Source organism: Felis catus, chromosome D4 (assembly GCF_018350175.1).
Source record: "Felis catus isolate Fca126 chromosome D4, F.catus_Fca126_mat1.0, whole genome shotgun sequence".
NCBI lineage: Eukaryota > Metazoa > Chordata > Mammalia > Carnivora > Felidae > Felis > Felis catus.
Window position 1 is genome coordinate 24216176 of NC_058380.1, and position 26594 is coordinate 24242769.

The 26594-nt window shown below is 42.3% G+C and overlaps 1 protein-coding gene across 3 annotated transcripts in view; it reads right to left on the reverse strand.

Annotated features, from left to right (window-relative positions):
* RASEF (RAS and EF-hand domain containing) overlaps positions 1–19548 on the reverse strand; it is a 79690-nt gene extending 60142 nt beyond the window's left edge. For 2 of the 3 annotated variants that reach the window (XM_019815810.3, XM_019815811.3), the window contains exon 1: positions 18827–19548. In XM_019815810.3, coding sequence (XP_019671369.2) covers positions 18827–19248 — 422 coding nt within the window. In that variant the 5' untranslated portion in view covers positions 19249–19548. The remainder of the gene's footprint in view (positions 1–18826) is intronic. The other variant, XM_003995449.6, reaches the window with a different exon arrangement.
* Positions 19549–26594: the final 7046 nt, after the last annotated feature.

Here is a 26594-nt window from a genome sequence, read left to right on the forward strand (position 1 = left end):
AGGAGGGAGCAGATGAACCTTGCTGGTCACAGAGTCAGAGATGAGACTAACTAAGGGAAATCGAACTGCCAAGGAAGAAGGGCCAATCCCCTCCTGAACGCTGTGAGAAAGCAGGGCTTTCCAGAAAGCACATCTCAACCCTACAGGCAAGAGCGTACACTGTTACTCTTAACCCACTGCTGCCCTTCATTTATTTTTCCCTTTTCTCATTTTGCATTGTTTCTAACAGGGGATGTGTCCAATATTTACCATATAATACTAAGAAAGAGTCCAAAATTGTCTACTCCAGAAACTGTCTGTCCTGCAGAGGTTTTTCACTAATATCTCTAATAGGCACAGGTGCCTTCGTTGTCCATCCACCTCAGATCTGCTTTTCTGTGTTCTGAGGTTGCTGAAATCAGAACTCCAGCCGAATGTCTGAACTAATGTGAATCCTGACTATATTTTCTCATTAATAAACAAGGATGCATTTGTAACAAACGAACATGTACATTTTAGTTTCAGAATCATGAGTACCACTAAAGAGCACATTTTTTCTCTCCTAAAATTAGCATCTTCTGGAATATAAGTGCATCCTACCTGTTCACTCAGCAGCAAACATATTTCTTGAATTTGTATTTAGTATATGTTAAAAACCTACTACTGATTATTCATATAATGCTAAATTATTATTGACATCATGGAAAGATAACTGGTGCCAAAGCTATAGTCACATTTTCTTGAACAGTTAAATCTTGACCTTATGCCGGTGTATGGATGATATGGGCAAGAAATTTTGTTGTACATCATATACAACCCGCTCTGGCCTTCTTAAAAACCTCTCTCGAGGGTTACTACAGTTTTCTCTGAAAGACCATGTAATTAAATAAGAAAGTTTTGTCTACGGCATCCTTGAACTACCTTAAAACTATTTGTATACATGGCAATGTTTGTTTAGTTACTGTATGAAAAGCATAGCAAAGAATTTTTTAATCTACTGCTTTTAAAGTATCATTGATTTTTACCTACATACCTCCTTACCTAACCATCAAACATAAAGATAAATCAATAATGGCTTTCCAGTCTCTCTGTTTTATGCAAAGAGGTGGATCCAAAATATTAAACTAAAGTTAAATTCGCTGTAGAGGTTTCCTCATAATGTTTTTGAACACATTTCCTTTTTAAAGTAAAATGCTGCTGATACCATTAATCTGACATTTCAACAGCTAAGACCTTTTGAGAGACCACTGGTCTCATTCAGTGGTGCCTGGGGCGTGTTTTCCACAAGGGAGAAGCTTCCCGAGATACACTCCACTGCTCATCAACTGTCCATTTCAATGCTTTCCAAGCATCCTGCAGGAAAGTTTAATTACTTTTTCATTTGATTTTCTCAACACCCAAAGGGTGATTTTCTGGAATGTGATTTAAAAAAAAAAAAAAAAGAAAGCAGCCAAAAATCCTATCAAAATCTGACTTTTTCACATTATACCAGGATCAGTTGTCCTGAAAACAAATCCACTTAGGAGTTTCCAGAGCTGCAGCCCACTAGCAAACAACCTTCAGATTTGCAAACACTATCTACTGAGGGAATCTGACCTCAGCCCCTCAGGAGAGCCAAGAAAAGAACAACTGGTCTCTTAATTGAGTCATCATCTTAACTCACTGGTTCATCAGATTTAAAAAAAAGAAGGCAATCTCAGTGAGCTGTGTATTTACATTTATCTCAGTTTATATTTTTCATCCCAAACCTTTACTCTTCCCTGGTTTGTAGTTCTGGTTCCCTGTGGTATGAACTGCCCTCTACTCTCACGTGCGTGGAAAACATCCTCTCTGGGCAATACAATTGGCCCAAACGCTACTAAATAAAATGGAAATAGATGTTGAATGGTTGCTTTCAATCCAAGTACTAAAGAAGGGGCTTAATAAAATGACATAAGCAATAAAATTATTATAAAAATTCATATGAGTGGATAAGGAGAATGCACAAAGCTGTAGTAGGTGTTTACCTCCATGGATAGTTTTTGTAGCATTTCCCCAAGACTCATAAAAAAGAGCATTAAAGGGGTGACTGGGTGGCTCAGTCAGTTGAGCGTCCGACTCTTGATTTTGGATCAGATCATGATTTCACAGTTCTTGAGATCAAGCCCTACACCTGGCTCTGTGTTAACAGCACAGAGCCTGCTTGGGATTTTCTCTCTCCCCTCTCAGCCTCTCTCTCTCTCAAAATAAATAAATAAACTTCAAAAAAAAAAAAAAAAAAGAGCATGAAAAATAATTTCAGTGACCAGCTATTGGCCTGGAGGCCCATGACACAGGTGAAAGCCCCCACACCTGGCCAGACTCCCATGGGTTCATCCAAGCATACTCCTACTCTTGACTAGACACCTATTTCTCGCATGTATTCATAATAATAAAATTGAATGTTCGTGCTTATCCAAGTATCATCATTTCTACAAAGATACTTTAGAACTATCAGGTCTACTTTGCAGAACTTTCAAAATGAACATGGGAAAAGGAGCTAACTGGAATAAAAATTAAGACTAATAATAATAATAATAATAATAATAATAATAATAATTTCAAAATGACAACAGCACTCCAGCCACCTAAAATTCAGGGATCTGGCACCAAGAAGAATCCAAAGAAGGTTGAAAGCCAAGAAAGAACAAAAAACAGCCTCTACGACACCCCTGCTCAGTACAGGAATAACCTGCATTCAAACAGAGGTTTGAAAACACAATTCTAATCATTTGCTTTGTGAATCTTCAGCTGATGGAGGTACCCAGGAAGGAAGAACTGACAGTCATGAAGTGTCACCGCCTAGCCTGACAGCTAGAAGAGAAAATGTATATAGGAACTCAGAAAGCCACGCTGAACTACCATCTCCACAAATCCTGGGGATATCACTATACTACAGCCCAGGATGAAACCAGACTTCATGATGATGTCCCTGAGTTAGCAAGGAAATCTTAAATCACTTTCCAGTTATTAAGAGCAATGCATTGTATGTGTCCATGTGTTTACCAAAGACATGTGACAGACTGCTCATTGTACGGTAACAGCCACAAAGCAGAAATTTCCCAAATGGATAAGTAAATCCATTTATTTATGGGATACTCTACACACAGGGATACTCTATAGCAATGGAAATGACAGATGTACAACTCCAAGCTCATGAATGCAATGTGGAGCACAGGAAGGAAGATACACTGTTTGGGGCCCTGTATGTAAATTAAAACAAAAAACAAAAAACAAAAAAACCCTGGCAGGGGCGCCTGGGTGGCTCAGTCGGTTGGGCATCCGACTTCAGCTCAGGTCATGATTTCACGGTTTGTGGGTTCGAGCCCCATGTCGGGCTCTGTGCTGACAGCTCAGAGCCTGGAGCCTGCTTCGGATTCTGTGTCTCTTTCTCTCTCTGCCCCTCCCCCACTTGTGCTCTGTCTCTCTCTGTCTCTCAAAAATAAATAGATGTTAAAAAAAAAAAAAAGGCGGGGCGCCTGGGCGGCGCAGTCGGTTAAGCGTCCGACTTCAGCCAGGTCACGATCTCGCGGTCCGTGAGTTTGAGCCCCGCATCGGGCTCTGGGCTGATGGCTCAGAGCCTGGAGCCTGTTTCCGATTCTGTGTCTCCCTCTCTCTCTGCCCCTCCCCTGTTCATGCTCTGTCTCTCTCTGTCCCAAAAATAAATAAACGTTGAAAAAAAAAATTAAAAAAAAAAAAAGGCAAAGGATAATGACTGTTCTGGGGCTGAGGACAACAGGGATTGAAAGGGAGCACTGGGGACTTCGGAAAAACTGGTAAAATGTTCAGGTTCTTGATCTGGATGCCGATTACGTGAGCATTCCATCTGGGAAGATCAAGGAAGATTAAGGTCTGTGAACTGTTCTGTATGTGTACGTCTTTGAAGAATACATTCACAAAATACACAATATATTCAGTGAAGTATCAATTACTTATCTTCATGGTAAATTCTGTCAGGAACACTTCACAATTCAGATTTCCGACAACCAGGGCAACCCAAGGCATAATTCTGGCATATGTCAAGTTCATATTTTCTACCTAAGTTCAACATTCTCTTTCTCGGTCTTCTCTATCTCTTTATAAGCAACTCCCAAGGAAAAGTGGCTAAATCCCATACTCTCATTTCTCATTTTACTGGCAGAGTTAAAACAATTTTTAAATGTTTATTTATTTTGGAGAGAGAGAGAAGGGAGAGGGGAGCGGACGAGTGGGGGAGGAGCAGAGAGAGAGAGGTACACACAGAATCCGATGCAGGCTCCAGGCTCTGAGCTGTCAGCACAGAGCCTATCTCGGGTCCAAAACTCACCAACTGTGAGATCATGACCTGAGCCCAAGTCAGACGCTTAACGGACTGAGCCACCCAGGTGCTCCTCCCTAACAGAGTTTAAAATGTGCACAAATCACCCAGGGAGCCTCTTAAAATGCAAGTGCTTCAGCAGGTTCATGGTGGGGCTTCAGAGTCTGTGGTTCTAGAACCACTACCAGGTGCTGCCAGTGCTGCTGGTCTGCACTGCTGAGTAGCAGTGCCTGAGAAAAGGTGTGATTTAAAAGAAGCGTCTGCTGGGGTGCCTGGGTGACTCAGATGGTTAAGCGACCGACTCCTGATTTTCGGCTCAGGGCACAATCTCACAATTTGTGGGTTCAAGCCCCGAATCAGGCTCCATGCCAGCAGCCTGCTCGGGATATTCTCTCTCTCTCAAAATAAGTAAACTTTAAAAAAGTAAAAAAAAAAAAATAATAACGAAAGCAGTGTCTGTTGAGCTCCTGGGAACTGAAAAATGAGCAAGCAACTAGCAGCTTTCTTATGGCTGAATTTTAGGACTTTTATCTGGTGGAACACTTCTGGGATTCCCTATGCGTCTCAAATTGCATCCTTGTTAGGAGCTACCAATTCAGGGACTAAAACTAGTAGTTGGGGACAGTAGAGGAAGAACCTTCCCTACTCTAAGGAACTTCATAATGTTTCTCATTATCTTTGGACTTCGTGGCATAATGACTTTTCCACAGCATCTGCAAGAGGGAAGGAGGGAAAGAAAGGGAAGGAAGGAAAGAAAGGGAAGGAGGGAAAGAAAGGGAAGGAGGAGAAGGAAGACATAAGCAAGCAAGCAGATGGTTTGCCCGGGAAAGGGCAACAGTGTGGAATGCTGGCGTGGCTTGATGCGGCCAAGGCTGCTTCAATCCAAAATGCCTCTTCTGTCAGGTGCTTGGTTCAGACTCACGGATACTGTGATGAAGAGTGGGACTGCAGGGTAAGGATGGAGCGGTACAGAGGAAGCCCATTTCCCCCCAGGGGGCATCTCAGAGCCATAAACACATGCAGGGCAAGCCTTTTCTTGGCAGATAGAAAAATAACAGGAACCACAGAAAGCTGCCACAGAAATTTGGAATGTTGTTTTGGACTGTTTAGGCATTTGGAAGGGGCACGGGAGGAATATAACATACGTACCGGGGTTTTTTTTCCAGATTCAAGTAAATATCCACAAGTTTTCTGGTATATATTTTATAACCTAGAAGCATTTTTAAAATGGTCTCTGATCTTTTCAAAACTGATTCCCAAGACATCGGGAATCTCAGAAACTGGGAACATCTGAAAAAGTTTCTTAGTGGCTGTGGTTAATATTATGTGTCAATTTGGTGAGGCTACTGTACTCAAACACTTGGTCATACACGTCTGGATGTTGCTGTGAAGGCATTTTGTAAATGACACTAATATTTAAATCAGTAGGCTCTGAGTAAAGCACATTCCCCTCCATGACGCAGGCAGGCCTCATCCGATTAGCTGAAGACCTTAAGATAAAAGACTGACCTCCCCGGAGGAAGAAGGCATTCTGCCCGTCCCTCTGCCTGCAATGACTCTTCCTGGGGTCTCCAGCCTCCTGGTCTACCTCCGCAGACTCTGGACTTGCCAGCCTACACAATCTAAGAACCAGTTCCTTAAAATAAATTCCTTTCTCTCTCTTACACACACACACACACACACACACACACACACACACACACACACACACTTTATAGTTTCTGTTTCTCTAGGGAACCCTAAATAATATGGTAGTTGACATCATTGCACTTTGGGGCTAATCACACATAAACAAACATATACCAGCTTCACAGCATACACAAGCTAGCACTGCCTAAAAGAGCTGAATAAGATTATTCAACTTACTCAGTTGAATAAATTGAATTCAATAAGAACTGAATTATTTTTCAGTTGGCAAATACGAACTTTAAGTGTCATTCGATGGAGTAGGTCACTTTTTAAGGGCTCCAAATGCTCAGCTATATCGTAACATTTTAATTGTCACAGGGCTCATTAGGATTGTAATAACCTGTCTGAAAAAGCTGCAGACTTTTGGGGACTGATGGATTTTTATTGGCCTAAAGACAGCTTATTCACTATAATCTATTAGCAGCAAGGCAATGCATTATCCCCTTAGACCAGTACAAAGCCTCTGAATCTGTACACACAGAACCAACCTCCCACTCAGCGCTGGCTTTGTGCCTGGCCCTGCCCCCTCATGAATTTGTACTGAAGACCAGGACTGCTCCACCACAATGTGTGTTCCTATAGCATCAACCAGCTTGTTTCCTAGGTCAACAGGTGAGTGATGCTGATGTGGAAGTTGTGTTTCCCAGCATATTAAGGCTCTGTGCCCCCAAGTAACAGCCACCAAATGCAAGTCCATTCCCCAAGCTGCAGCGGCAGCTGAGGTAAATACAGGGCCGACACAATGCCCACTCGGCCGGGGGCCTTCCTCTTGGCACAGATGGTCCACATGCTTTGTCCTGGTTCTCTCAGAGCTTTGTGCATTTTGTCCTTGTCCCTATAACTCAGCAGCCACAACCTATATACCTCCTCCATCAAGCTACCTTAATCTTCAAAAAAAAAATTAAACTGTAATATCCTATATTTTTGTTTTTTAAAACATGTGCAGGTATTCCTGGGCTGTTGTATTTCCATGTCTATGTCTCTAACATGACTGAGGCTCCTGGGTGGCTCAGTCAGTTAAGCGTCTGACTTCGGCTCAGGTCATGATCTCATGGTTCATGAGTTCAAGCCCCACATTGGGCTCTGTGTTGATAGCTAGGAGCCGGGAGCCTGCTTCAGATTCTGTGTCTCCCTCTCTCTCTGCCCCTCCCCTGCTCACACTCTGTCTCTCTATCTCTCTCTCAAAAATAAATAAACATTAAAAATTTTTTTTTAATCTAACATGGCTTTTTTTTTTTATTGTGCTGGTATCTTATTAGAGTTGTTACTGGGTTTTTTTTCCAGTGTTCTGGTTACAAAGGTGTACAATATTGAGTGGTTGGCCCTATCCTATCCTTCTTCATATGTCCTATGTGTTTGCAGAATATTATGTCTTTCTGGAATGCATACACCATGGTAGAGCAGAATGCCGGTACTGTAATTCATTCATTAACATCCCCAAGCTAACCATTTCTGCCAGACTGTGAAGTACATGCTGTGCCATGGATCCCCAAGGAGGAAAAGAAAAAATACTTTGCATCACAAACACCAACACTGGTTTATAGCATTTCAGTCAGAAAGCATGACATATGAACATCCTAAAACATGGATTTTCTAAGCAAATGTCGATGGACTCTCCCAGAATTCTTCCACCCCAGCCCAGAGCAGACTATAACTCTGTTCTATGGAAGCAAGAATTACGAAGTGATCGTGTCACGTCAAGGGATGAAATGGCACAGCCGCCATGCCCTGTAGATGAGCCACAAGTCAGTGGATGTGCCACTAGCTCCCGTGAGCCCTTTCACCTCTGCCAGCAGGTGATACTCTCACCACTGCATTCGGATTTCAAAATGAATAACTCATTTGCACATGTTTGCTTTATATCCAGACATTTAAAAAATATTCCTGGTCAAAAATATTATGACAAAATGGCCACCTGAACATGCTCCATAATTTTATAATTGTAAATAATCACAATGAGGTATTGTGGTTGAACATTCTCATAAAATGTCCCAAAACTGTTTAAAAAAAAAATTGAAATTGAATAGTGACTGCCCTTGGTGTATGTGTGTGGTGAGGGAGTGCTCTTAGAATGTGTCATTACCTCAAGTGTTTCTGCCTGCTTGCCTAAAAACAGCCAGTATGAGTACATTCAAGGGGCAAAGCTTCACAGACCCTGTATTTGGGATGGCTCAGAAACAAATGACACAAACAGAAATCAAGGCACAGAGCTTTGATAACTCTTCAAATTTCTTATCTGTCTGAAAAAAATTCATATTTAACTTTTTTTATCATGGTAAGAAACATACATGAAATCTACCTTCTTAACAAAATTTTAAGTGGACAGTCCTGTACTGCACATTATTGTAGAGCAAATCTCCAGAATGATTTCATCTTGAATGACTGACAGGCTATACCCATCAAGCAGGAACTCTCCATTGTCGCCTGCCCCCCCCCCCCCCCCCCCCCCGTCCCTACAACCACCATTCTACTTTCTCCTTCCAGGAGTCTACTTAAGATACTTAAGATATAAGTGGAATCATGCAGTCTTTGTCCTTCTGTGACTAGCTTGTTTCACTTAGTGTAATTCCTCAAGGTTCATGTACGGTGTCCCACATTGTGGGAATTCCTTATTTTTTTAAAGCTAAATGATATTCCAATGTATTATATACATATTCTTCATCCATTCGTCTGTCAGTGGACACTTAGATTATTTCCACCTCTTGGCTATTGTGAACAATGTTACAATGATAGTGAGAGTGCAGATATCTCTTTAAGATCCTCATTTTAATCAATTCTCTTGTATACATACCCAGAAGTGGGACTGCTGGATCATATGCTAGTTCTGTTTTTTTTTTTTTATGTTTATTTATTTATTTTGAGAGAGAGGATGAGTGTGCATGCGTGTTGGGGAGGGACAGAAAGGGGGAGAGAGAGAGAGACAGAGAAAAAGAAAAAGAAAGAGAGAGAATCCCAGTGCTGTCAGCGCAGAGCCCGACATGGGGCTTGATCTCATAACCATGAGATCATGACCTGAGCGGAAATCAAGAGTTGGACATTTAACTAACTGGGCCAACCAGGCACCCCATATGGTAGTTCTATTTTTAATTTTTTGAGAAACCTCCATGTTATTTTCCATAGTGGCTACACCATTTTATATTCCCACCAACAGTGTACCAGGGTTCCATTTCTCCACATCCTCACTAGGATTTGTTACTTTCTGGTTTTTTGATAATAGCCATCCTAACAGCTGTGAGACGGTATCGCATTGTGGTTTTGATTTGCATTTCCCTGATGATTAGTGATGTTGAGCATCTTTTCATCTGTGAAAAATTTTGTCTGAAGGACAAAGTATTCCAACAGTAAAAGATAATACCACTGCAGTACCTCTTATACCCAAATTCCTTTATTTTTAATCAGAAGTCATTCCATTCTGATTGACTTTGTTACAAGTCTTAAAAATTACGATATGCTTAAAAACTGTGACATGCCTTAAATGTTGTTTTAGCTTCAAATGAAGAGAAAGACATTAGGGTAAAAGGGGTTCTGGACATCCCAATGCATTCAGAACTCAGCCCTCCTCCCCCAAGGACGCACCTATCAGGGCAGCAAAACCTGGAGGCAGAAAATATCGTACAAGCAACATCTGTTAAGCCTGAACAAGGTGACTCTGAAAAGTACAACAATATCCAGGAGAAAAAAAACAGTGGTAGAGAGAGACTATCTTTGGGTCAAAAAATACTGCCCACAAACTTGGGAAGTGGAAGCAGCAGCCCAAGTCCTAATTTAGGGTACCGTGCAATCACATGCTCACATCAACATGGATCCTCAAAGCAAAACTATGCCTGATACTTGAATTTACCAGGGTACCTTCTCAGGTAGGAAACAAAGGATGTGCAAACTAGAAATGGTAGCTTTCCCAACTCTGTGCTTTGACCATCAGAGTCTGAAAAATTGGAATTTCCACTTCAAATCTGAATTTTTCACCATCTTTTATAAGCTGGCATCATTCACAGCACATCATTCACAGTTCAGAGAGGCTGGTTTTGGGCCCGGACTCTTCTCCACCAGCTCAGTGTTACTCATCTGGCCCCAGACCCCTGAGTTTGTGACCCCCACCTCCATGACATCAGTCACGACCCACAGGATGGTAAGAGAAGGGAACCTGGAGGTCATCTGACAGGTGTCTAGAGTCCCTCAATGGAACTGTAACACCATCATAGGAGCTAGAAGGATACAACTTCTGTATCGAAGACAGGAAGAAACTCTGAATTTTAGTTTACCTGTTTGATTTCTGACCACCAGTAAGAGCTGAACTCAGACCATCCACCCATGATTCTTCCCATTCTATAACCTCACTGATGCTATCACCTCTGGATAGAGACAAACTGGCCAAGAAACTCTGATTTCTAACAGGATACTATTTAAAAAAATTTTTTTATGTTTATTTATTTTTGAGAGAGACAGAGACAGAGACAGAGCTTGAGCAGGGGAGGGGCAGAAAGAGAGGGAGACACAGAATTGGAACCAGGCTGCAGGCTCTGAGCTGTCAGCACAGAGCCTGACGCGGGGCTCGAACCCATGGACCATGAGATCATGACCTGAGCCGAAGTTGGACGCCCAACCGAATGAGCCACCCAGGTGCCCCTGACAGTGTACTATTTTAAAACACCCAGTATCCAGCCCAGTCCCAGGCACATGTGGATATAAAAACATGTTATAGGAAGGAAGGATGGATGGGTGGAAGGAAGGAAGGAGAAGGAAGGAAGGAAGGAGAAGGAAGGGAGGAAGGATGGACAGAGAAAAAGGTAAGTTTCTTCTGTTGGATAAATGATAAGATTGGGAACCATTCAAGATGAACTTCTTCAACAGTATTATGCCCTCAAGTTAGAAGATGGACAAGACTGGGGTGCCTGGGTGGCTTAGTCGGTTAAGCATCTGACAGGCTCAGGTCATGATCTTACAGTTTGTGAGTTCAAGCCCCACGTCAGGCTCTTTGCTGACAGCTCAGAGCCTGGAGCCTGCTTCGGATTCTGTGTCTCCCTCTCTCTCTGCCCCTCCCCCACTTGCAGTCTCTCTCTCTCTCTCTCTCTCTCTCTCTCTCTCTCTCTCTCTCTCTCTCTCAAAAATAAATAAACATTTAAAAAAATTAAAAAAAGAGATAGACAAGATTGATAAGCAATGATAAATAAACTAACATTTCCAATCCTACATTGTTCTTGAGAATTTCAAGTCTTTTTTAGAACAGTGTATCTCACACTTGATTAACATGCAGACCTTACTTAAAAATATCTCCTATGAGTTCCAGGGTTGACATAAATATTGTTTTTACCATGTTGCTTAACCAGGAACAAACATAAACCATATATAAACTTCCTATACTTATAGCTCCAAAACACTTAGAAGACCAACATGCATTTACAAAATCAATGAAGTCAGAATTAGCAACATTCATCTAACCTGACAGGGGATACACTTCCGTCTGAAACTAAATCACCGTAGCCAACATCAATATGGTAGCACAGCTTGCACGTGGCTCTTTGGAGCACATTGACACAACCAAAACCCTACTCTCCCATCACTTTCTACAGAGACCACAGACAATCCAACAGTTTGGACAGTTCATGAGTGAACTGTCATGCTGGATGTAGGCTTAGTGCTGTGAGCGATGCCAGCTTATAAAAGATGGTGAAAAATTCAGATTTGAAGTGGAAATTCCAATTTTTCATACTCTGAAGGTCAAAGCACAGAATTGGGAAAGCTACCATTTCTAGTGTGTGCATCCTTTGTTTCCTACCTGAGAAGGTACCCTGGTAAATTCAAGTGTCAGGCATAGTTTTGCTTTGTGTTGTCAGCCACTTGACATGAACATATCACCATGCACTGTTCTGCCTATGAATGCAGTGCTGGGGATGCCACACAATCTTAACCACAAAGGCAGGCTTTGAAACAGGGCGGCCAAATCTCTGACGTAGGAGCCATCCAGGTGATTCCAAACGTGTGCAAATCAGTTTGTGTTATATTTCATCGAAATGAAAACAAAAACATTTAGGATTCTAAGACTCCTCTAGGTACACATGGAAAGACCTCAAAGGGTCTGATTTCAGAAACACTCTTGACATGAAACGTCCACAGCATAGGGTATGTGCCAAGAGGTATTTTTTCAGATTATACCTCATCCCAGGTCCTTCAGGTATCAGAAACTCCTATGTATTTAAGGTGGGACAATAAACTCTTTGAAGGTCAGGGTCAAGTCTACAAAGTCTCTCTAGTGTGCCTAGGACACTGGCAGGCACACTGAGTGAATGAGAGAAAGAATTACAGAAACATGTTTGAGTTACTGCATCTGTCTATCTTTTTATAAGACATACAAACTAAGTCCTTAAAGGTCACAATTCACTATTCTCCTTTTATAACTGCTCTGACAAAAGCAATTATAATTTGGAAAATCCTGGATATTTACAAGTTGAAGCAATGGAATTTTTTTGAGGAACTAACTCCAAGAAAATCATGTGTCATACATATATTCCCCCGTTACAACTTCCCTGTAGAAAGCAGTGTTTACTTTCCATTTTACAACCTGATAGAAGACTGATGTCATCAAACAGAAGCAGCCTGAATGCCCACGATAAAGAATCTCTTCCTGCTTCTTCCTTCCAACTACACACTGCAGTCAGGAGCTGCCTCAGCTTTAACAAGTTACACATGAACCAAGAAGGTGTACTGCATACACCATCTTAGGAGGAAAAAACCCAGGCATTTGAACGCCCATGGCGCTCCGATCTCTCCCATCACCTACAGGGTCCCATTTCTGCTGTCAGCCTCCAAACCTCCATTCGAGGCAGATCAGTGCAATGGTGCTACTTCCATTTTTCAAATGAAATAATTGTGTAACCCGGGTGGAAATGAAGAAACAGGTAAAGATTTCTTTTTTTTTCTTTTTTCTTTATTTTTGAGAGAGAGAGAGAGAGAGAGAGAGAGAGAGAGAGAGAGAGAGAGAGAAAGTGCATGCAGGGGAGGGGCAAAGTGGAGGTGACAGAGGATGTGAAGTGGGCTCCACATGAACAGCAGAGCCCGATGCAGGGCTCCAACTCACAAACCGTGAGATCATGACCTGAGCCAAAGTCGGACACTTAACTGACTGAGCCACCCAGGTGCCCCCAGAAACAGGTAAAGATATCTATATGTACAGTGATAGGAGTAGTATGACCCTGAATCTGAACAGTGATTTGGGAGAGGAGTAAATCAAAATTTCAGGTTAAAAGACAAGCTAAGAGAACAGTCTATGGTTCTTGGAGTGCAGTCTTCCCAAGGACACCCCATTTTAAGCCTTTTTCTTTATGCCCACCTCATAAGGGCGGGATAAATCATCCCTTATCAAAACCTGAGAATAAAGACCTGAACAATCAGTGAGATCTCACAATCTGAGCAGGCCACTAACCACATGGCCAGAACAGATAGTCTTCCAAGGACAGGAAGGCCAGAATACATTTCTGGGGCCAGGAGACCTAAATGAAATTATCACCTTGAGATGAAATTCAACTATCAAAACCAGAAGGGATCATCATCAAGTAGAGTCCATAAAAGCCAAGCCACCGGCAGACCCCTACAAAGCCCAGGAGCAAGTCTCGGAAGGTTCGAGGCTGAGCTGCGGTTTTCTTAACAGACACATTTCTCCCGCTCAGCAGCAGGGAAATGACACACTGAATTACAACAGAAGATGTACTATAGAGGAGAAAACAAAAAGCAAAAGACCAGCAACAGTTAGAAAATAAATATACATATAAACACCCCACTTCTGAACCCAGAAAAGGCAGAGAATTCTGGAAAGCCTGTGGCTACTACACTGATAGATCCCAAAGCCAGCCCCAGAAGTAAATATCAGACACAGGCAAAATCACCCTTAATTCTTTTCCAGGACTGGGATCCAACCCACTGTCATGTCTCAAGGCTAGAACAAATCTTTATCTCGCCGGATGAGCACCAGATATATTCCTGGCCACATGAGTAGAAAACATATACTTATCTACAAACACACAGTCCAAAGCACCAAGATACCCACATTTTGGAGATACTCAAGAGCTAAAATTAGATTGAGCAAAGCTGATTTGCCTCTCCCGTCTCAAGGTGGCTCATGGCCTCTTCAGTGGAGAGGGGAAACTGAGGCACTATCCAATCTGTCCATCTATCTATTGATCTCTGTCTTTCCTCTCCCCTCACCTGTACCCTCTCTTGCTCCAAGTCTCCAGCCCTCTTTCTGAGTTTTTCTTTCTCTGCCTTTATCTCTCTTCTGCCTCCCCATCTTGTGATCTTGTACCAGACCATGGAAAGGAAGGGGCTGCATGAAACAACCATGCTATTTTAAAAGAAGGGGGGCGCCTGGGTGGCGCAGTCGGTTAAGCGTCCGACTTCAGCCAGGTCACGATCTCGCGGTCCGGGAGTTCGAGCCCCGCGTCGGGCTCTGGGCTGATGGCTCAGAGCTTGGAGCCTGTTTCCGATTCTGTGTGTCCCTCTCTCTCTGCCCCTCCCCCGTTCATGCTCTGTCTCTCTCTGTCCCAAAAATAAATAAACGTTGAAAAAAAAATTTAAAAGAAGACAACCACGGAGAGCCTGGGTGGCTCAGTCCATTAGGCATCTGACTTCAGCTCAGGTCATGATCTCACGGTTTATGAGTTTGAGCCCTGTATCAGGTTCTGTGCTGACAGCTTAGAGCCTAGAGCCTGGAGCCTGCCTCAGGTTCTGTATCTCCCTCTCTCAGCCCCTCCCCAGCTGTGCGTGCGTGCTCTCTCTCAAAAATATAAATAAATAGATAGATAGATAGATAGATAGATAGATAGATAGATAGATAAATGCATGCAACCAGACTGGAAAGGGCTAACGTGGAACCCAAGAAGGGGAAATGTAAAAGAAACCCTGAGCAGTAGGGAAACTATACTTCAGCCTACTTGTAGCTACATGTTTTAAAAATGTCCTGCTTAAATGGGATTGGTGTTCAGCCATGGATCTTTCTCTCGATTTCCATAATCATCCCTACAATTATATGGAGATGCTAAAGTACACTGTTTTTGACACCCCATACACAACTCACAGGTCGGTAGTTTCAGTTCTTCTCAATTAAATTTATTATTTCTAAATTGTCAATATAAAAGTCTCCCCTTCAACACTGTGTGTGTAGAAAGGTCACAAACCATAAGAAACCACACAGGACTGATTTGGGTGCCTGAACGAATGGCATCCTTGTCCTGCCTAGTGGGTCACCAATCACACTAACACCTGTTACCTTACAAGCACCACCTTGGGTCTGTCCCTAATCTGGCCATTGTAGTACCTGTGCCCATGCACAAATCCATTGTGGTTTTGGTGGCAGCTGGATCCTCATGTTTCTGTTTGTGAAAACATGGGGCTCTAAACTGATTTATCAAAGTGAAATCAAATCACAACACAATTCGCAGCAAATGGAGTTAAGGAAGCTCTGAAAAGCTTCAGCTCCAACTAGAGGAAAGAGTTCTGCCATCCCCCCACCCCTGGTCAAATGCTCAATGCACCCATAGGCACATGCATGTAGAGATACACACACACACACACACACACACACACACACACACACACACACACCCTATTTCTCTCTTTCTTTGCTGATCTTAGAACACCATAAACAGCTCACACCAGAGTATTAAAAAAAAAAAAAAGGAAGGAATCAACAAAACAAATGAAGAAAGTGCACATAACATGAACTAACTGCATTCTCAATATATGAACCAAGGAATCAAAGAACAGAGGTTTATTCCATTCGTTTTTGCAAACATTTAGTGAGCACATTTATTACGTACTAGGTACAAAACTCTCTTTCATAACACACCTGGCACAAGAAATTGGCCAGGCTAGGTTATTACAAGCCTGTTCTCTATCTCTCACCCAACCTTCTCTTCCCGCTTCGTGGAGTTTTCTTGGCCCTGTACAATCTTCCCTTCCTGAATTCTCTTATATAACCACATGGCCATGCCCATTCTGGTTTCACCTGCTGGCTGACCTAATTCCAGTTCTCTAGGAAGTGGTGATGGCCATCCTGACCCTGAAGACCATTTACACCTGCCCAGTTCAGGTTAACAGGTCACTTGACTACTCTGGACAGTCCCCTTTAATCTGCTAAGTAAAAACCAATTTGTGAGTGTGCTGACACACATCCCAGAGACCATTTTCATCCTTTCAGACCGTGCAACATTATTTCTTCTCTAAGATCACAATTACTGACGACTGGGGAGTTTAACCCAAACTTGCTTAATATTTTACGCCAGGAGCTTGAATGGTCTTACAAATGGGAAACTCTGTCAACACTACCACATTGTGCCTTTAAAGGAGCCCAACATTCTTACATCTATATGTGTTCTTCTCAAACTAGGCATGAAAACCCCTTGGATAAGCATGGGATAAAGCCACCAGGCAAAATGGCACATCCTCCTACAGAAACAATGTTCCCACTGGAGGAAAATATAGTATTTTATATTAAAATAAGCCCTAATGTATTATGGGAAAAAATGAGCAAATACATGACCTTTTTTATTGTTTCTTTATTTTTGAGAGAGAAAGAGAAAGCACGTGCAGCCACTAACTGGGGACAGGGACAGAGAGGGGGAGAGACAGAAACAATCTTAAGCAAGCTCCACACTCAGTGCAAAGCCCAATGACGGGCTTGATCCCATGATCCTGGGACCATGACCTGAGCCAAAATCAAGAGTCAGATGCTCTGACCACCCAGGCACCACCCAGGCACCCCCATGACCTTTTTAAATATAAAAACTCAAGACTTCAAAGAAAGTTCCCGGTTATAGTAGTCCGTTGGACTGTCCTCTATGTATGGAATTTCTTGCAAAAAAACCCTCTCACCTTTAAATGTTATTTCATGAATTTTTTGAGAAATGTTTCACCTGCACTACAAATTTCCTGAAGTCATGAACTACATTCCATACTTCTCTTTGTCCCCAGGGACCTAGAACAGTACCTAAAACAGTGCCTGGCACAAAATAAGCACTCAATAATGTTTGCAGAATTAATTTGGCTGAAATAATGCTGATGGCATTATCAATAACAAAAGAGTGTTATCACATTTGGATGAGAGGAACGGAAGGTGAACAGCTGTATGAGGAAAGTGGAATGGAAGCAATTCAATTTACCAAAAACAGTTAATGGCTGCCATGGTAACAATCAGATGCAGCAGCTCAGTTTAGTTCTTTTCCACTTGAACAAGTACAGGAAGACAAATATTGTACTTGTTAATCTCCAATCAGAAGGGGGTGGGGCTTAAAACAAGTCTACTGGTGACACTGGTGCCCATAAAATTTAATAACCTTTGAAGAGTTTGGAAATGATAATAACAATATCGCCAATATTAAATCCTGGTTTGTATACTGACTCTAAGAAGACCAATCTAAATCACTTAATGATTAAGTGTCATATATTTACTGCTGAGAGTTCACAACTGTGAAAAGTAGATCCGCGTGTGGATATAAAGCATGGCATGGGTTCTCCTTTCCTTATTCCTAAAATTGTTACTTTTCATTAGGCAGACCTAAACCAAGTTACAGATAAGAGATAACGCAAAGAATACTGTTTATAGCAATGTTGACATTTTTCTACTTTCCTGGTAGAGCCATTGCATTTTAACTCATTTGTAAATAACAGAAAAATGGGTATCACACCCACTTTCTCTACACATCTGTCTCATACTGCACTGAGTCACTCTCCATGCCTCACTTTCCAAACTGGAGGGAGGAGCTGGGCAAAGGAGGAAGTGGAACCCAGGTCTCCAGGTCTGCAGGTCCACGCTGTGAATGAGTGAGCCAGACCACTGTCCCCTCCCAGGACTACTTGCTTCTCTGAGTCTTAAGTCTAAGATATGTGAATTGTCAGCCAGAATGACACCTTTCAGTTATTAATAATGACAGTCAGAGCTCCATAAGCTTTCAACCAAAAATCCAAACAGAGAGCAGAAATACACTTTTTACAGCATTCACGTGTTTGTAGTGCCAGAGGAAGAAGTGAAACTGGCAGCTCAAGACATACCATGGCAGGAAAGCAGGGACACATGCAAATTACTCTTGCATAAAACCTGAGTATCTTTCTTTCCCTGCCCTGCCCCTGCAGGCATTCCCTTAACCCCTAAGAAGTAAGTTAGTAACTTGATATTATTTCTGTCGGAGCCATAGGAGTAGAGAATTAATTGTATGATTTTATCATTTGACTCCATTGTATAAAACCAGTTTTTCAGTTCAACAATATCTGGGATCAAATCCCTGCTCTTTTATTAACTAGTCAAGTCCCTTAATGTCTTACAGGTCTAAATTTCTGAGTCCTTAAGTTTCTCCAACAATCAGAAATAAGAAAACCCACTTCCCAGGGTTGTTGCAACAATTAAATGAACGAACTCTGTAAAATGTCTAGAACATAGTACGCATCAATGAATATGCGAATCCAGGAATATAAATGCCCAACATGTTTGATCTTCTATGTAGTTGTAAGAAAACAACAAATACAAAAACTACTTGTAGAGTATGCCGATCGCAGCGACGCTCCGGGATGAAGCCTGGAGGCCTTGGTAAAGTGCGATTAAATGTAGGGAGCGCTCCCAAACCCTTGCCTGGAAAGAAACTCTAGACCCTACGGAATTCACTGTGACCCAGGTAATTAACAAAGTGCCCTGTGCTGGACTCAGAAATGAGCAAGCAGAACTTTCTCCCCAAACCCAAACTCTGAACGCACTCCCGTTCTTCAACTCTAGGGGGTCTCGACTTGAAAAAGTTTGAGTCCGTGGACCCGGAATACAGGAAACACCATCCTCACCTTCGGCCCTCCAACCCACACACGCACCTGGGGATGAACTTGGCCTCTTCCCCGAGTCGCGCCTGGAAGTCCTGCCAAGCCTGGACCGGGCTCGCGCGACCCCAGGGTGCTGCCAGCGTCTCCGCAGAGTCCTCGTCGCCCTCGTCCTCCTCGCGGTCGGGCTCCACCTGGCCCGCGGTGGACGCGGGCTCCCGAGGCCCCCAGCCCCGGTGCCGCCCCCCGCGGCGGGCCCCGCGGAAGCCGCGAGCGAATTCCTGGAAGGTGATGGCGCCGTCCCGGTCGGCGTCTAGACGCTGGAACACGGCCTCGGCGTCTGCCGGCCGCACGCGCAGCTCCGCGCACAGCGCGCCGAACTCCTCGCGCTCTAGGCGCCCCGAGCGGTTCGCGTCGCAGGCAGCGAAGACGGAGCGCAAGCGAGCCAGCTCCTCCTGGTCCCCGTCCGCTTCCATCCCGCCTGGCGGGGACAGCCCAGACAGCTCCGGGGCGCGACGGGGCGCGCTGCCCGCCGGGGCTGAGGTGACGGCAGGAACTCCGGGGCCACCTGCTGCCGCCGGGAACCGCGGAGAGTCGGGCTCGTCCGGCTGGTTCGGCCACTTGCAGGAATGTCCGGACGGGGCGAGGCTCCTGGGCGGGCTGGGGGCGGCGCGCTTCGACGCTGGTCCCACGCGCTGCCCCTACCGGCCCAGGAGCAGTGTTAAGTGCGCCCCCCCAACTCCGTGCACCGCGCAGCCCCGCCCGCCCGCCCGCAACTGAGCACCGGGGACCGGCGGCCCTCACTTTCCGGGCCGGCCGGCTCCGCCCAGCCAGGTAGGAGGAGCGCACGGCTCCGGTTCCCACGCCTCCGGAGCCCGCTCTGCTTTCCGCGCCAAGCTCCAGTCGGCGGAACCTGGGTTGGGGGGCTCTTGGGTTTAGAGGCCCGGCCGGAACCCTGGCACTAGAGTCCCCAGGCCCTTCCGCGTGAACACTGCTCAGGAAAGCCAAGAGCTGGCAGAGGTGTGCAAAGCTAACCGGACAAAAAGAGAAAAGGAAGATAGGTGTAGGATTCCAAGTTGGTGAACGTTATGTGTATTTTTATTCTCTTGTAATTCCGGAAAATTGGTAAACTTCTGCATGTACAAGTTTTTTGACAAAGTAAACTAGACGATTTACAGAAGACCCCGTTCTCTGATTTTACCGGCTTTCCTTAACCCAGGACCTTCCACCATTAAGGTACAACTGGTTAATACACACTAGAAATCACATAGATCTTCCAGATACCCACATCCAAGTAATTTTTTCTCAGTCCTTGTTTTCTCAACCTGAGAAAAAAGTAAAAACCGGGGCGTCTAGATGGCTCAGTCGGTTATGCATCCAACTTCTGCTCAAGTCCTTATCTCACCCTCAGTGAGTTCAAGCCTGTGTGGGGCTCAGTGCTGATAGCTCAGAGCCTGGAGCCTGCTTCAGATTCTGTGACCCCCCCCCCGCCCCCCCCCCCCCGCCCCGGCCTGTCCGTCCCTCCCCTGCTAATGCTCTCTTTCTCTCTCAAAAAAAAAAAAAAAAAAAAAAAAAAAAAGATTTAATAACCCAAATCCTTTGGCAGGCAGCAGCATTTAAACAAAGACTGGGGTTGCTTTTTTCCTTTTTTAAAACAAATCTTATGGGAATTCTATATCCAAATGCATGTTACCCTTTGATCTTAAACACTTATTTCAACAATACTATTGTTTCTTTAATGCTGACTGTTTAATGGGTACAAGATCTTTAAAATTCTGTCATTTTGATTTTTTTTTTTTAATCTTGTCCTGTTTCCAAGAGACCCTCACTGTCTTATATGACTTATGCATATGTTCCCTTTGGTGATTCTAATAGCCTGTGAAAATGCATTTTGGTTATTCCTACTTTACTTACTTTGTCATTCCCTCCATGCTTTACACGTTCTTTTATTTACTGCCAGTTCTTTTAGTTATGAGTCTGTATTTCCATTTTATCTCATTATGGATTTTCTTTATTGCTTATTACTTTGATTTTTTTTATATGATTAAAATAAAGTAGGGGATTTGACTGACATTCCCTCAGGCTGGTGTTCTTAAACATAAAGCTAAGCGCTAACCCTCTGAGAAACTGTTAATTCTTGAATAGTACAATAAACAGGGTCAACACTCAGCATCTATCAAGCCGTAAATACCACTGATAATCGCCATCTGTAAATTCAACTGGTAAATTATGAGAGGCATTCTATTAGAGGCCCCGGTCTTAGCAATCTAATTGCTAAGTGAATAGAGTTCCATACAAGTGGACAGCTAATACATTGAAATGAATTTTATCATCAGTGCAATATAAATTGTTATTGATTTTGAGTTTATGTTCTTTCCTGTTTAGTCTAAAGATTGATTTTTCCATATAAAGTAAAAAGTGGCTAGCTTGGTAATGCTTTTAAAGCTTTAGAAATATATGTATTAAACTGAATCTTTGAAGTATTATTATGATTATACTGTTAGCAATTACTAAATAGCTGTAGTTTTCAAAATAGATGAGTTAATATTCATAACTGCTTAGATAGAAGTGCTTTCTTGGAAACTCTTCATGCAACTTCATTCCTGAATTCCCTTGACCTTTGCACTCGGTTTATAAACACTTATATTTTTTGACCTGCTCTGCCCTTTCACTGAGTCTCTTCACTGAAGAATCATCAAGAAATACGGATTCTTCCGAATGCCTTGTGTACACATATTTTCATTTCCAGTGATAGTGATCTACTCCAGACCTACTACAAGTTATCTATCACTGCATAACAACACAACAGACACTTAGTGATTTAAAACAGCTACCATTTCATTTGTTCATAATTTCATTGTCATCAGCTTGGTCAGGGCTCAGGTAAATACTTTTTCTGCTGGCTTTCCTGGGATCATGTAGTCATGGTGGCTTCACTGTGGCTGTGTGGTGTTAGAAAGCCTCACTTCTGTCTGGCTGGAAGTTGGTGCTGGCTCTTAGTTGGACCATGTGTCTAGCATGGGAGGCTAGCATGGGCTTTGTTACATGGTGGCAGTGTTCCGAGAGAATAAGTCCCAATGCACAAATGCCTTTCCAGTCTCGGTTTGTGTCATGGTTGCTGATGTTACCTTGATCAAGGCAAGTCACATGGCAAGCCCTACATCAGTGTGGGAGGGGACTATGCAAGAGCACGGATACAGGGAGATGTGCTTTATTAGAGGCCCTTTACTATTACAATATACCATAGCTAGGGGACTGGGACAGCATTAATACATTTTCTCAGGTTCTTGTCCTGCTGTCCTTCTGTCCATTCTACATAGCCACAACTGGATAGTCCTTTTAAAATGCCAATTATTCTGTCATTCTAGAGCTCAGTTGTTCTCAAACTATGATAATTTTGTTGCCCAGGAGACATTGGGCAATGTCTGGAGACGTTTTTTGGTTGTCACAATTGTAAAGGGGGAGATGATACTAGCATCTAGTAGGTAGAGGCCACAGATACTGCTAAGCATCCTGTGATCCACAGGGCTAGTTTCCCATGACGAAGAATTATCTGGCCAAAAATATCAATACGGATAAGAAAGTCTGCACACCCCCTCCAAAAAAAAGAAAGCTAGCTCATAAACTCCCAGAGGTTCCCCAGTAAAAAGAGAACCAAGGGTAAATTCTTCATCTGGTCATTCATAGTCCACTATCTACCTTTAATCTCTCACCAGGGCTCCTACAATCCCCAAATATGCCACCCTTGATTACATAACTAATGTTAATAGTGTCTTATTGTCATCACAAAATGTAAATATCAAACACCCTTTAGCTTTCCTCTCTTTGGTCTACCAAACCATTTCCCAGACTGAGTGGAAGAGTTGAATCTTGCTTTTCCTACCAAAGTTTCCACAATTTCACTGTGACCTGTCACTTACAAGGACATTGCTTAGTTTGTATTATGTCAGCTCAAATATGGTTTTATTTTTCAAGTTAAAATTGTAATCCATCTGGAATTTAATTTGGGTCAGGTGTGAGTGATTTGTAGCTTTAACTTCACTATTGTTCTGGATTTCTACCTAGTGTCTCAACTCTCACTATCTCTTCCCCATGGATTGAAATGTCACTTTTAGCATATACTTAATTCTTCTCTCTATTTGGGTTTCTTTCTGGACTTTCTAGTCTGTTCTATCAAGAATCACTCACATTTTGAAAGGACTCTTCGGCTTACAAAAATATTCCTAAAGTTCCTATTGGATCGTCTTTTGTATTTTTAAGTGTTTGTTTATACATCAGTAAGTACATGGCAGAGAAGATCATGGAAAAGAGAAGGAGGCAGTGAAGCTTAGGACTAATCTGTGAGGCACAAGCACAAATTGATAATACATCTGAAACTGTCATGTAAATCAGTGAGAAAAAAAGTTGATGTATGGAAAGAGTAAGGAACCTCCTATGTATCTAAAATGTGAGATGCCTCTGCAAAGCCACTCAACAAGTTACTGAGGAATGCTTTTGAATATACCAGCAATATACTCAGGGGAAGGCCAGGGTTATATAATCTGTCTCTAATTTTTCAAGAAAGAGAGGGAAGAAAGAAATAGGAAGCATTTCTTTTCTATTTTAGTATCCAGAAACAGCTAGTGAGAAATTGGAGATAACAGAGCAACCTTTGAGAGCCAGTGAATCAGTAGGTAAAGAGAGCTTGCCTGTATTTATCAGCATGACTTTGAGATAGATCGGCTTGCTCGGTGTCTGCTCAAGGATTTTAAAAATCAGAGATAATCTTGTTAGAGTGTGTTTCTCAAAACAATGAAAAGATATTGTGAGCAAATACATTTCTAAAATACACACCAAAAAAATTGGAAAAGAATCCTATATCCGTTCTTGGATGAGATAAAGAAAGCTGTTTATACTTGTTTAATCTAAAATTTCCTAAATGTATTTGACTATGGAAGTAAGGTTTTTGGTTTTGTTTTGGTTCTGTTTCAATTTCTGAGGGCTCTCCACCAAGTTATCGATCTTGAGAACATACTTTGGGAAAACTCTCGATAGACAATGACCAGGGTGATGAATCATGAGAAATTCTCCCTTGCCACAGTATCAAAATTGGCCCAATTTCCTATAATGGGGAATGAGCCCCACCCCTTAACCTCCTCTTCACCCAGTAAATGGGAGAGGTTTTTAATGAAAGCCTGTTGTTATCTATCCTATAGGATTTCCTTCAGGTACAAGAGCGTTCCTCAAAGTCACTTAACACTGCAGTTACTCTCAGAAAGATCCAGTAAGCCTGTTAAGATGGAACTAGATATCCAAGTAATGGCATACCACTGAGGGACCAATTAGTAGGTTCAGACAGTCTCTCAAACATATGCACCTTGTGAGACCTTGAGTCTTCATTCTCTCATGAATACTTGCCATGGCTTGCTGTTCCAAAGGAAGTTACAGGAAATTCTTGAAGATTTTACAAAAAAGAATGTGTCAGCAAATTTACATCGTAGTGACTTAATTAATCGTTATGTAAACTTGAAAAAAAAGAAAAGAATAATGTAACACCCATATACCAAGAAATTGCAAATGTGAACATTTTATCAGATCTATTTTTTTTTTAGAAAATATAGCATTACAGAACCAGTTGAACGTCTTCTTTGATTGTATATTGTTTCTGTAATCAGTATACAGCATTGTTGTGTGTGTGTGTATGTGGCAGTTAACAGGCTTTGGTAGGTCTTTCATTATAAAAAATTAAATATCTCTATAATGCTCTAAACAGTATAAACATGTTTCACAAACCAGAGCAAGGTAGACCATTCGGTACTAGAATTGGGTGAGAAGTGTTGAGTTTCAAACTTCTGATCCCATTTTTTGATGACCAAGCAAAGCTCATATGTCATTTTCCCACATTAAAAAAAAACTGTCTCATACGTACATCTTGTTTCACTCAGTCGAGACAAAAGTTTGCGTTTTATATTATACATGCAGGTAATGGAAAGAAAAATTCAGTGCAGTGAAAATACATCCATCTCAGTTCAAATTTTGGACAGTAAAAAAAAAAAAGGCCAACTGTGATAAACAGAACTGTCCAACAGCCCCCAAATTCCCATTCACTGCTGTATATGTTCCATATAATCCCTTCTTTTTCACAGTGAGCAGATCTTATATATATGATAGGATAATCACCCTTGTGATTACATTATGTTATATAAGACTGGGCAGTCTGGAGTGAGATTCTCCTGCTCATATTGAAGAAGTAGCCGCCATGTCGTGACAGGACTCCATGGCTAGGACCTCAGAGATTAGATTTAAGGTGATTAGTCTTTTCTAGAGTTTCATGTAAATAGAATCATTCAGCATGTACTCTAACATGCCTGGCTTCTTTTGCTCAGCATAATTATTTTAGGTTCATCCATATTGTTTCATATTTCAGTAATTCATTCCTTTCTGGTAATGCATAGGATTGCATTATACAAATACACCACGTTGTGTTTTATCCATTATTTTGATGATTGATATTTGGGATAGTTCCAGATTTTGACTATTATGAATAAAGCTGCTGTAACTATCCCTGTACAAATCTTTGTAAGAAGAAACATAGGTGTCCATTTCCCTTGGGTAAATTCCTAGGAGTGAGATTTCTGGATCAATAGGTTTATGTTGAACTTTACAAGCAACTGACTAAGTGTTTTCCAAAGTGATTGGAATTTTACATTCCCACCAGCAGTATAAGAGAGTTCTAGTTGCTCCATATTCTTGCCAACCCTTAATGCTATCAGTCTTTTCAAATTTAGCCGTTCTATGGGATGTGTACTGGTATCCCATTGTGCTTTTATTTAATTTTTTTCAACGTTTTTTATTTATTTTTGGGACAGAGAGAGACAGAGCATGAATGGGGGAGGGGCAGAGAGAGAGGGAGACACAGAATCGGAAACAGGCTCCAGGCTCCGAGCCATCAGCCCAGAGCCTGATGCGGGGCTCGAACTCCCGGACCGCGAGATCGTGACCTGGCTGAAGTCGGACGCTTAACCGACTGCGCCACCCAGGCGTCCCCCATTGTGCTTTTAATTTGGATTTCTTGGGGCACCTGGTTGGCTCAGTCAGTTAAGCGGCTGACTTCAGCTCAGGTCATGAGCTCACAGCTTGTGGGTTCAAGCCCCATGTCGGGCTCTGTGCTGACAGCTCAGAGCCTGGAGCCTGCTTTGTCTTCTGTGTCTCCCTCTCTCTCTCTGCCCCTCTCCCACTCACACTCTGTCTCTCTCTCTCAAAAATAAACGTTGAAAAAGCATTTTTTAAATTTGCATTTCTCTGATGACTGTGATATTGCATAACTTTTCATATGCTTATCACCCATTCTTGTATCTTCTTTAATGAAATGTCTGTTCAGATCATGTGCCCATTTTTTATTAGGTTGCCATCTTACTGAGTTGTACATGTTCTTTCTGTGTTCTGGAAACAAGTCCTCTGTCATTTAAATGTACTTTGAAAATCTTCTCCCATTCTGTGCTTTGCCTTTTCGTTTTCTTGATGGTGTCTTTTGAAGGGCAGATGGTTTTAGTTTTGATAAAATCCAATGTATCAATATTGTATTTTGTATTTATATTTTTGTGACCCATCCAACAAACCTCTATCTACCTAGAGTTGCAAAGATATTTATGTTTCCTTCTAGAAATATAGATTTCTCATTTACTGTTGCATCTATGATCCATTTCAAGTTAATTTTGTGTACGGGATGAGTTTAAAGTTGAAGTTTATTTCTTCCTATGTGGACATTCAGGTCTTCCAGCACTACTTTTTGAAAAAAGTATCCTCTCCCCATTGAATCACCTTTGTCAGAAATCAAATGACC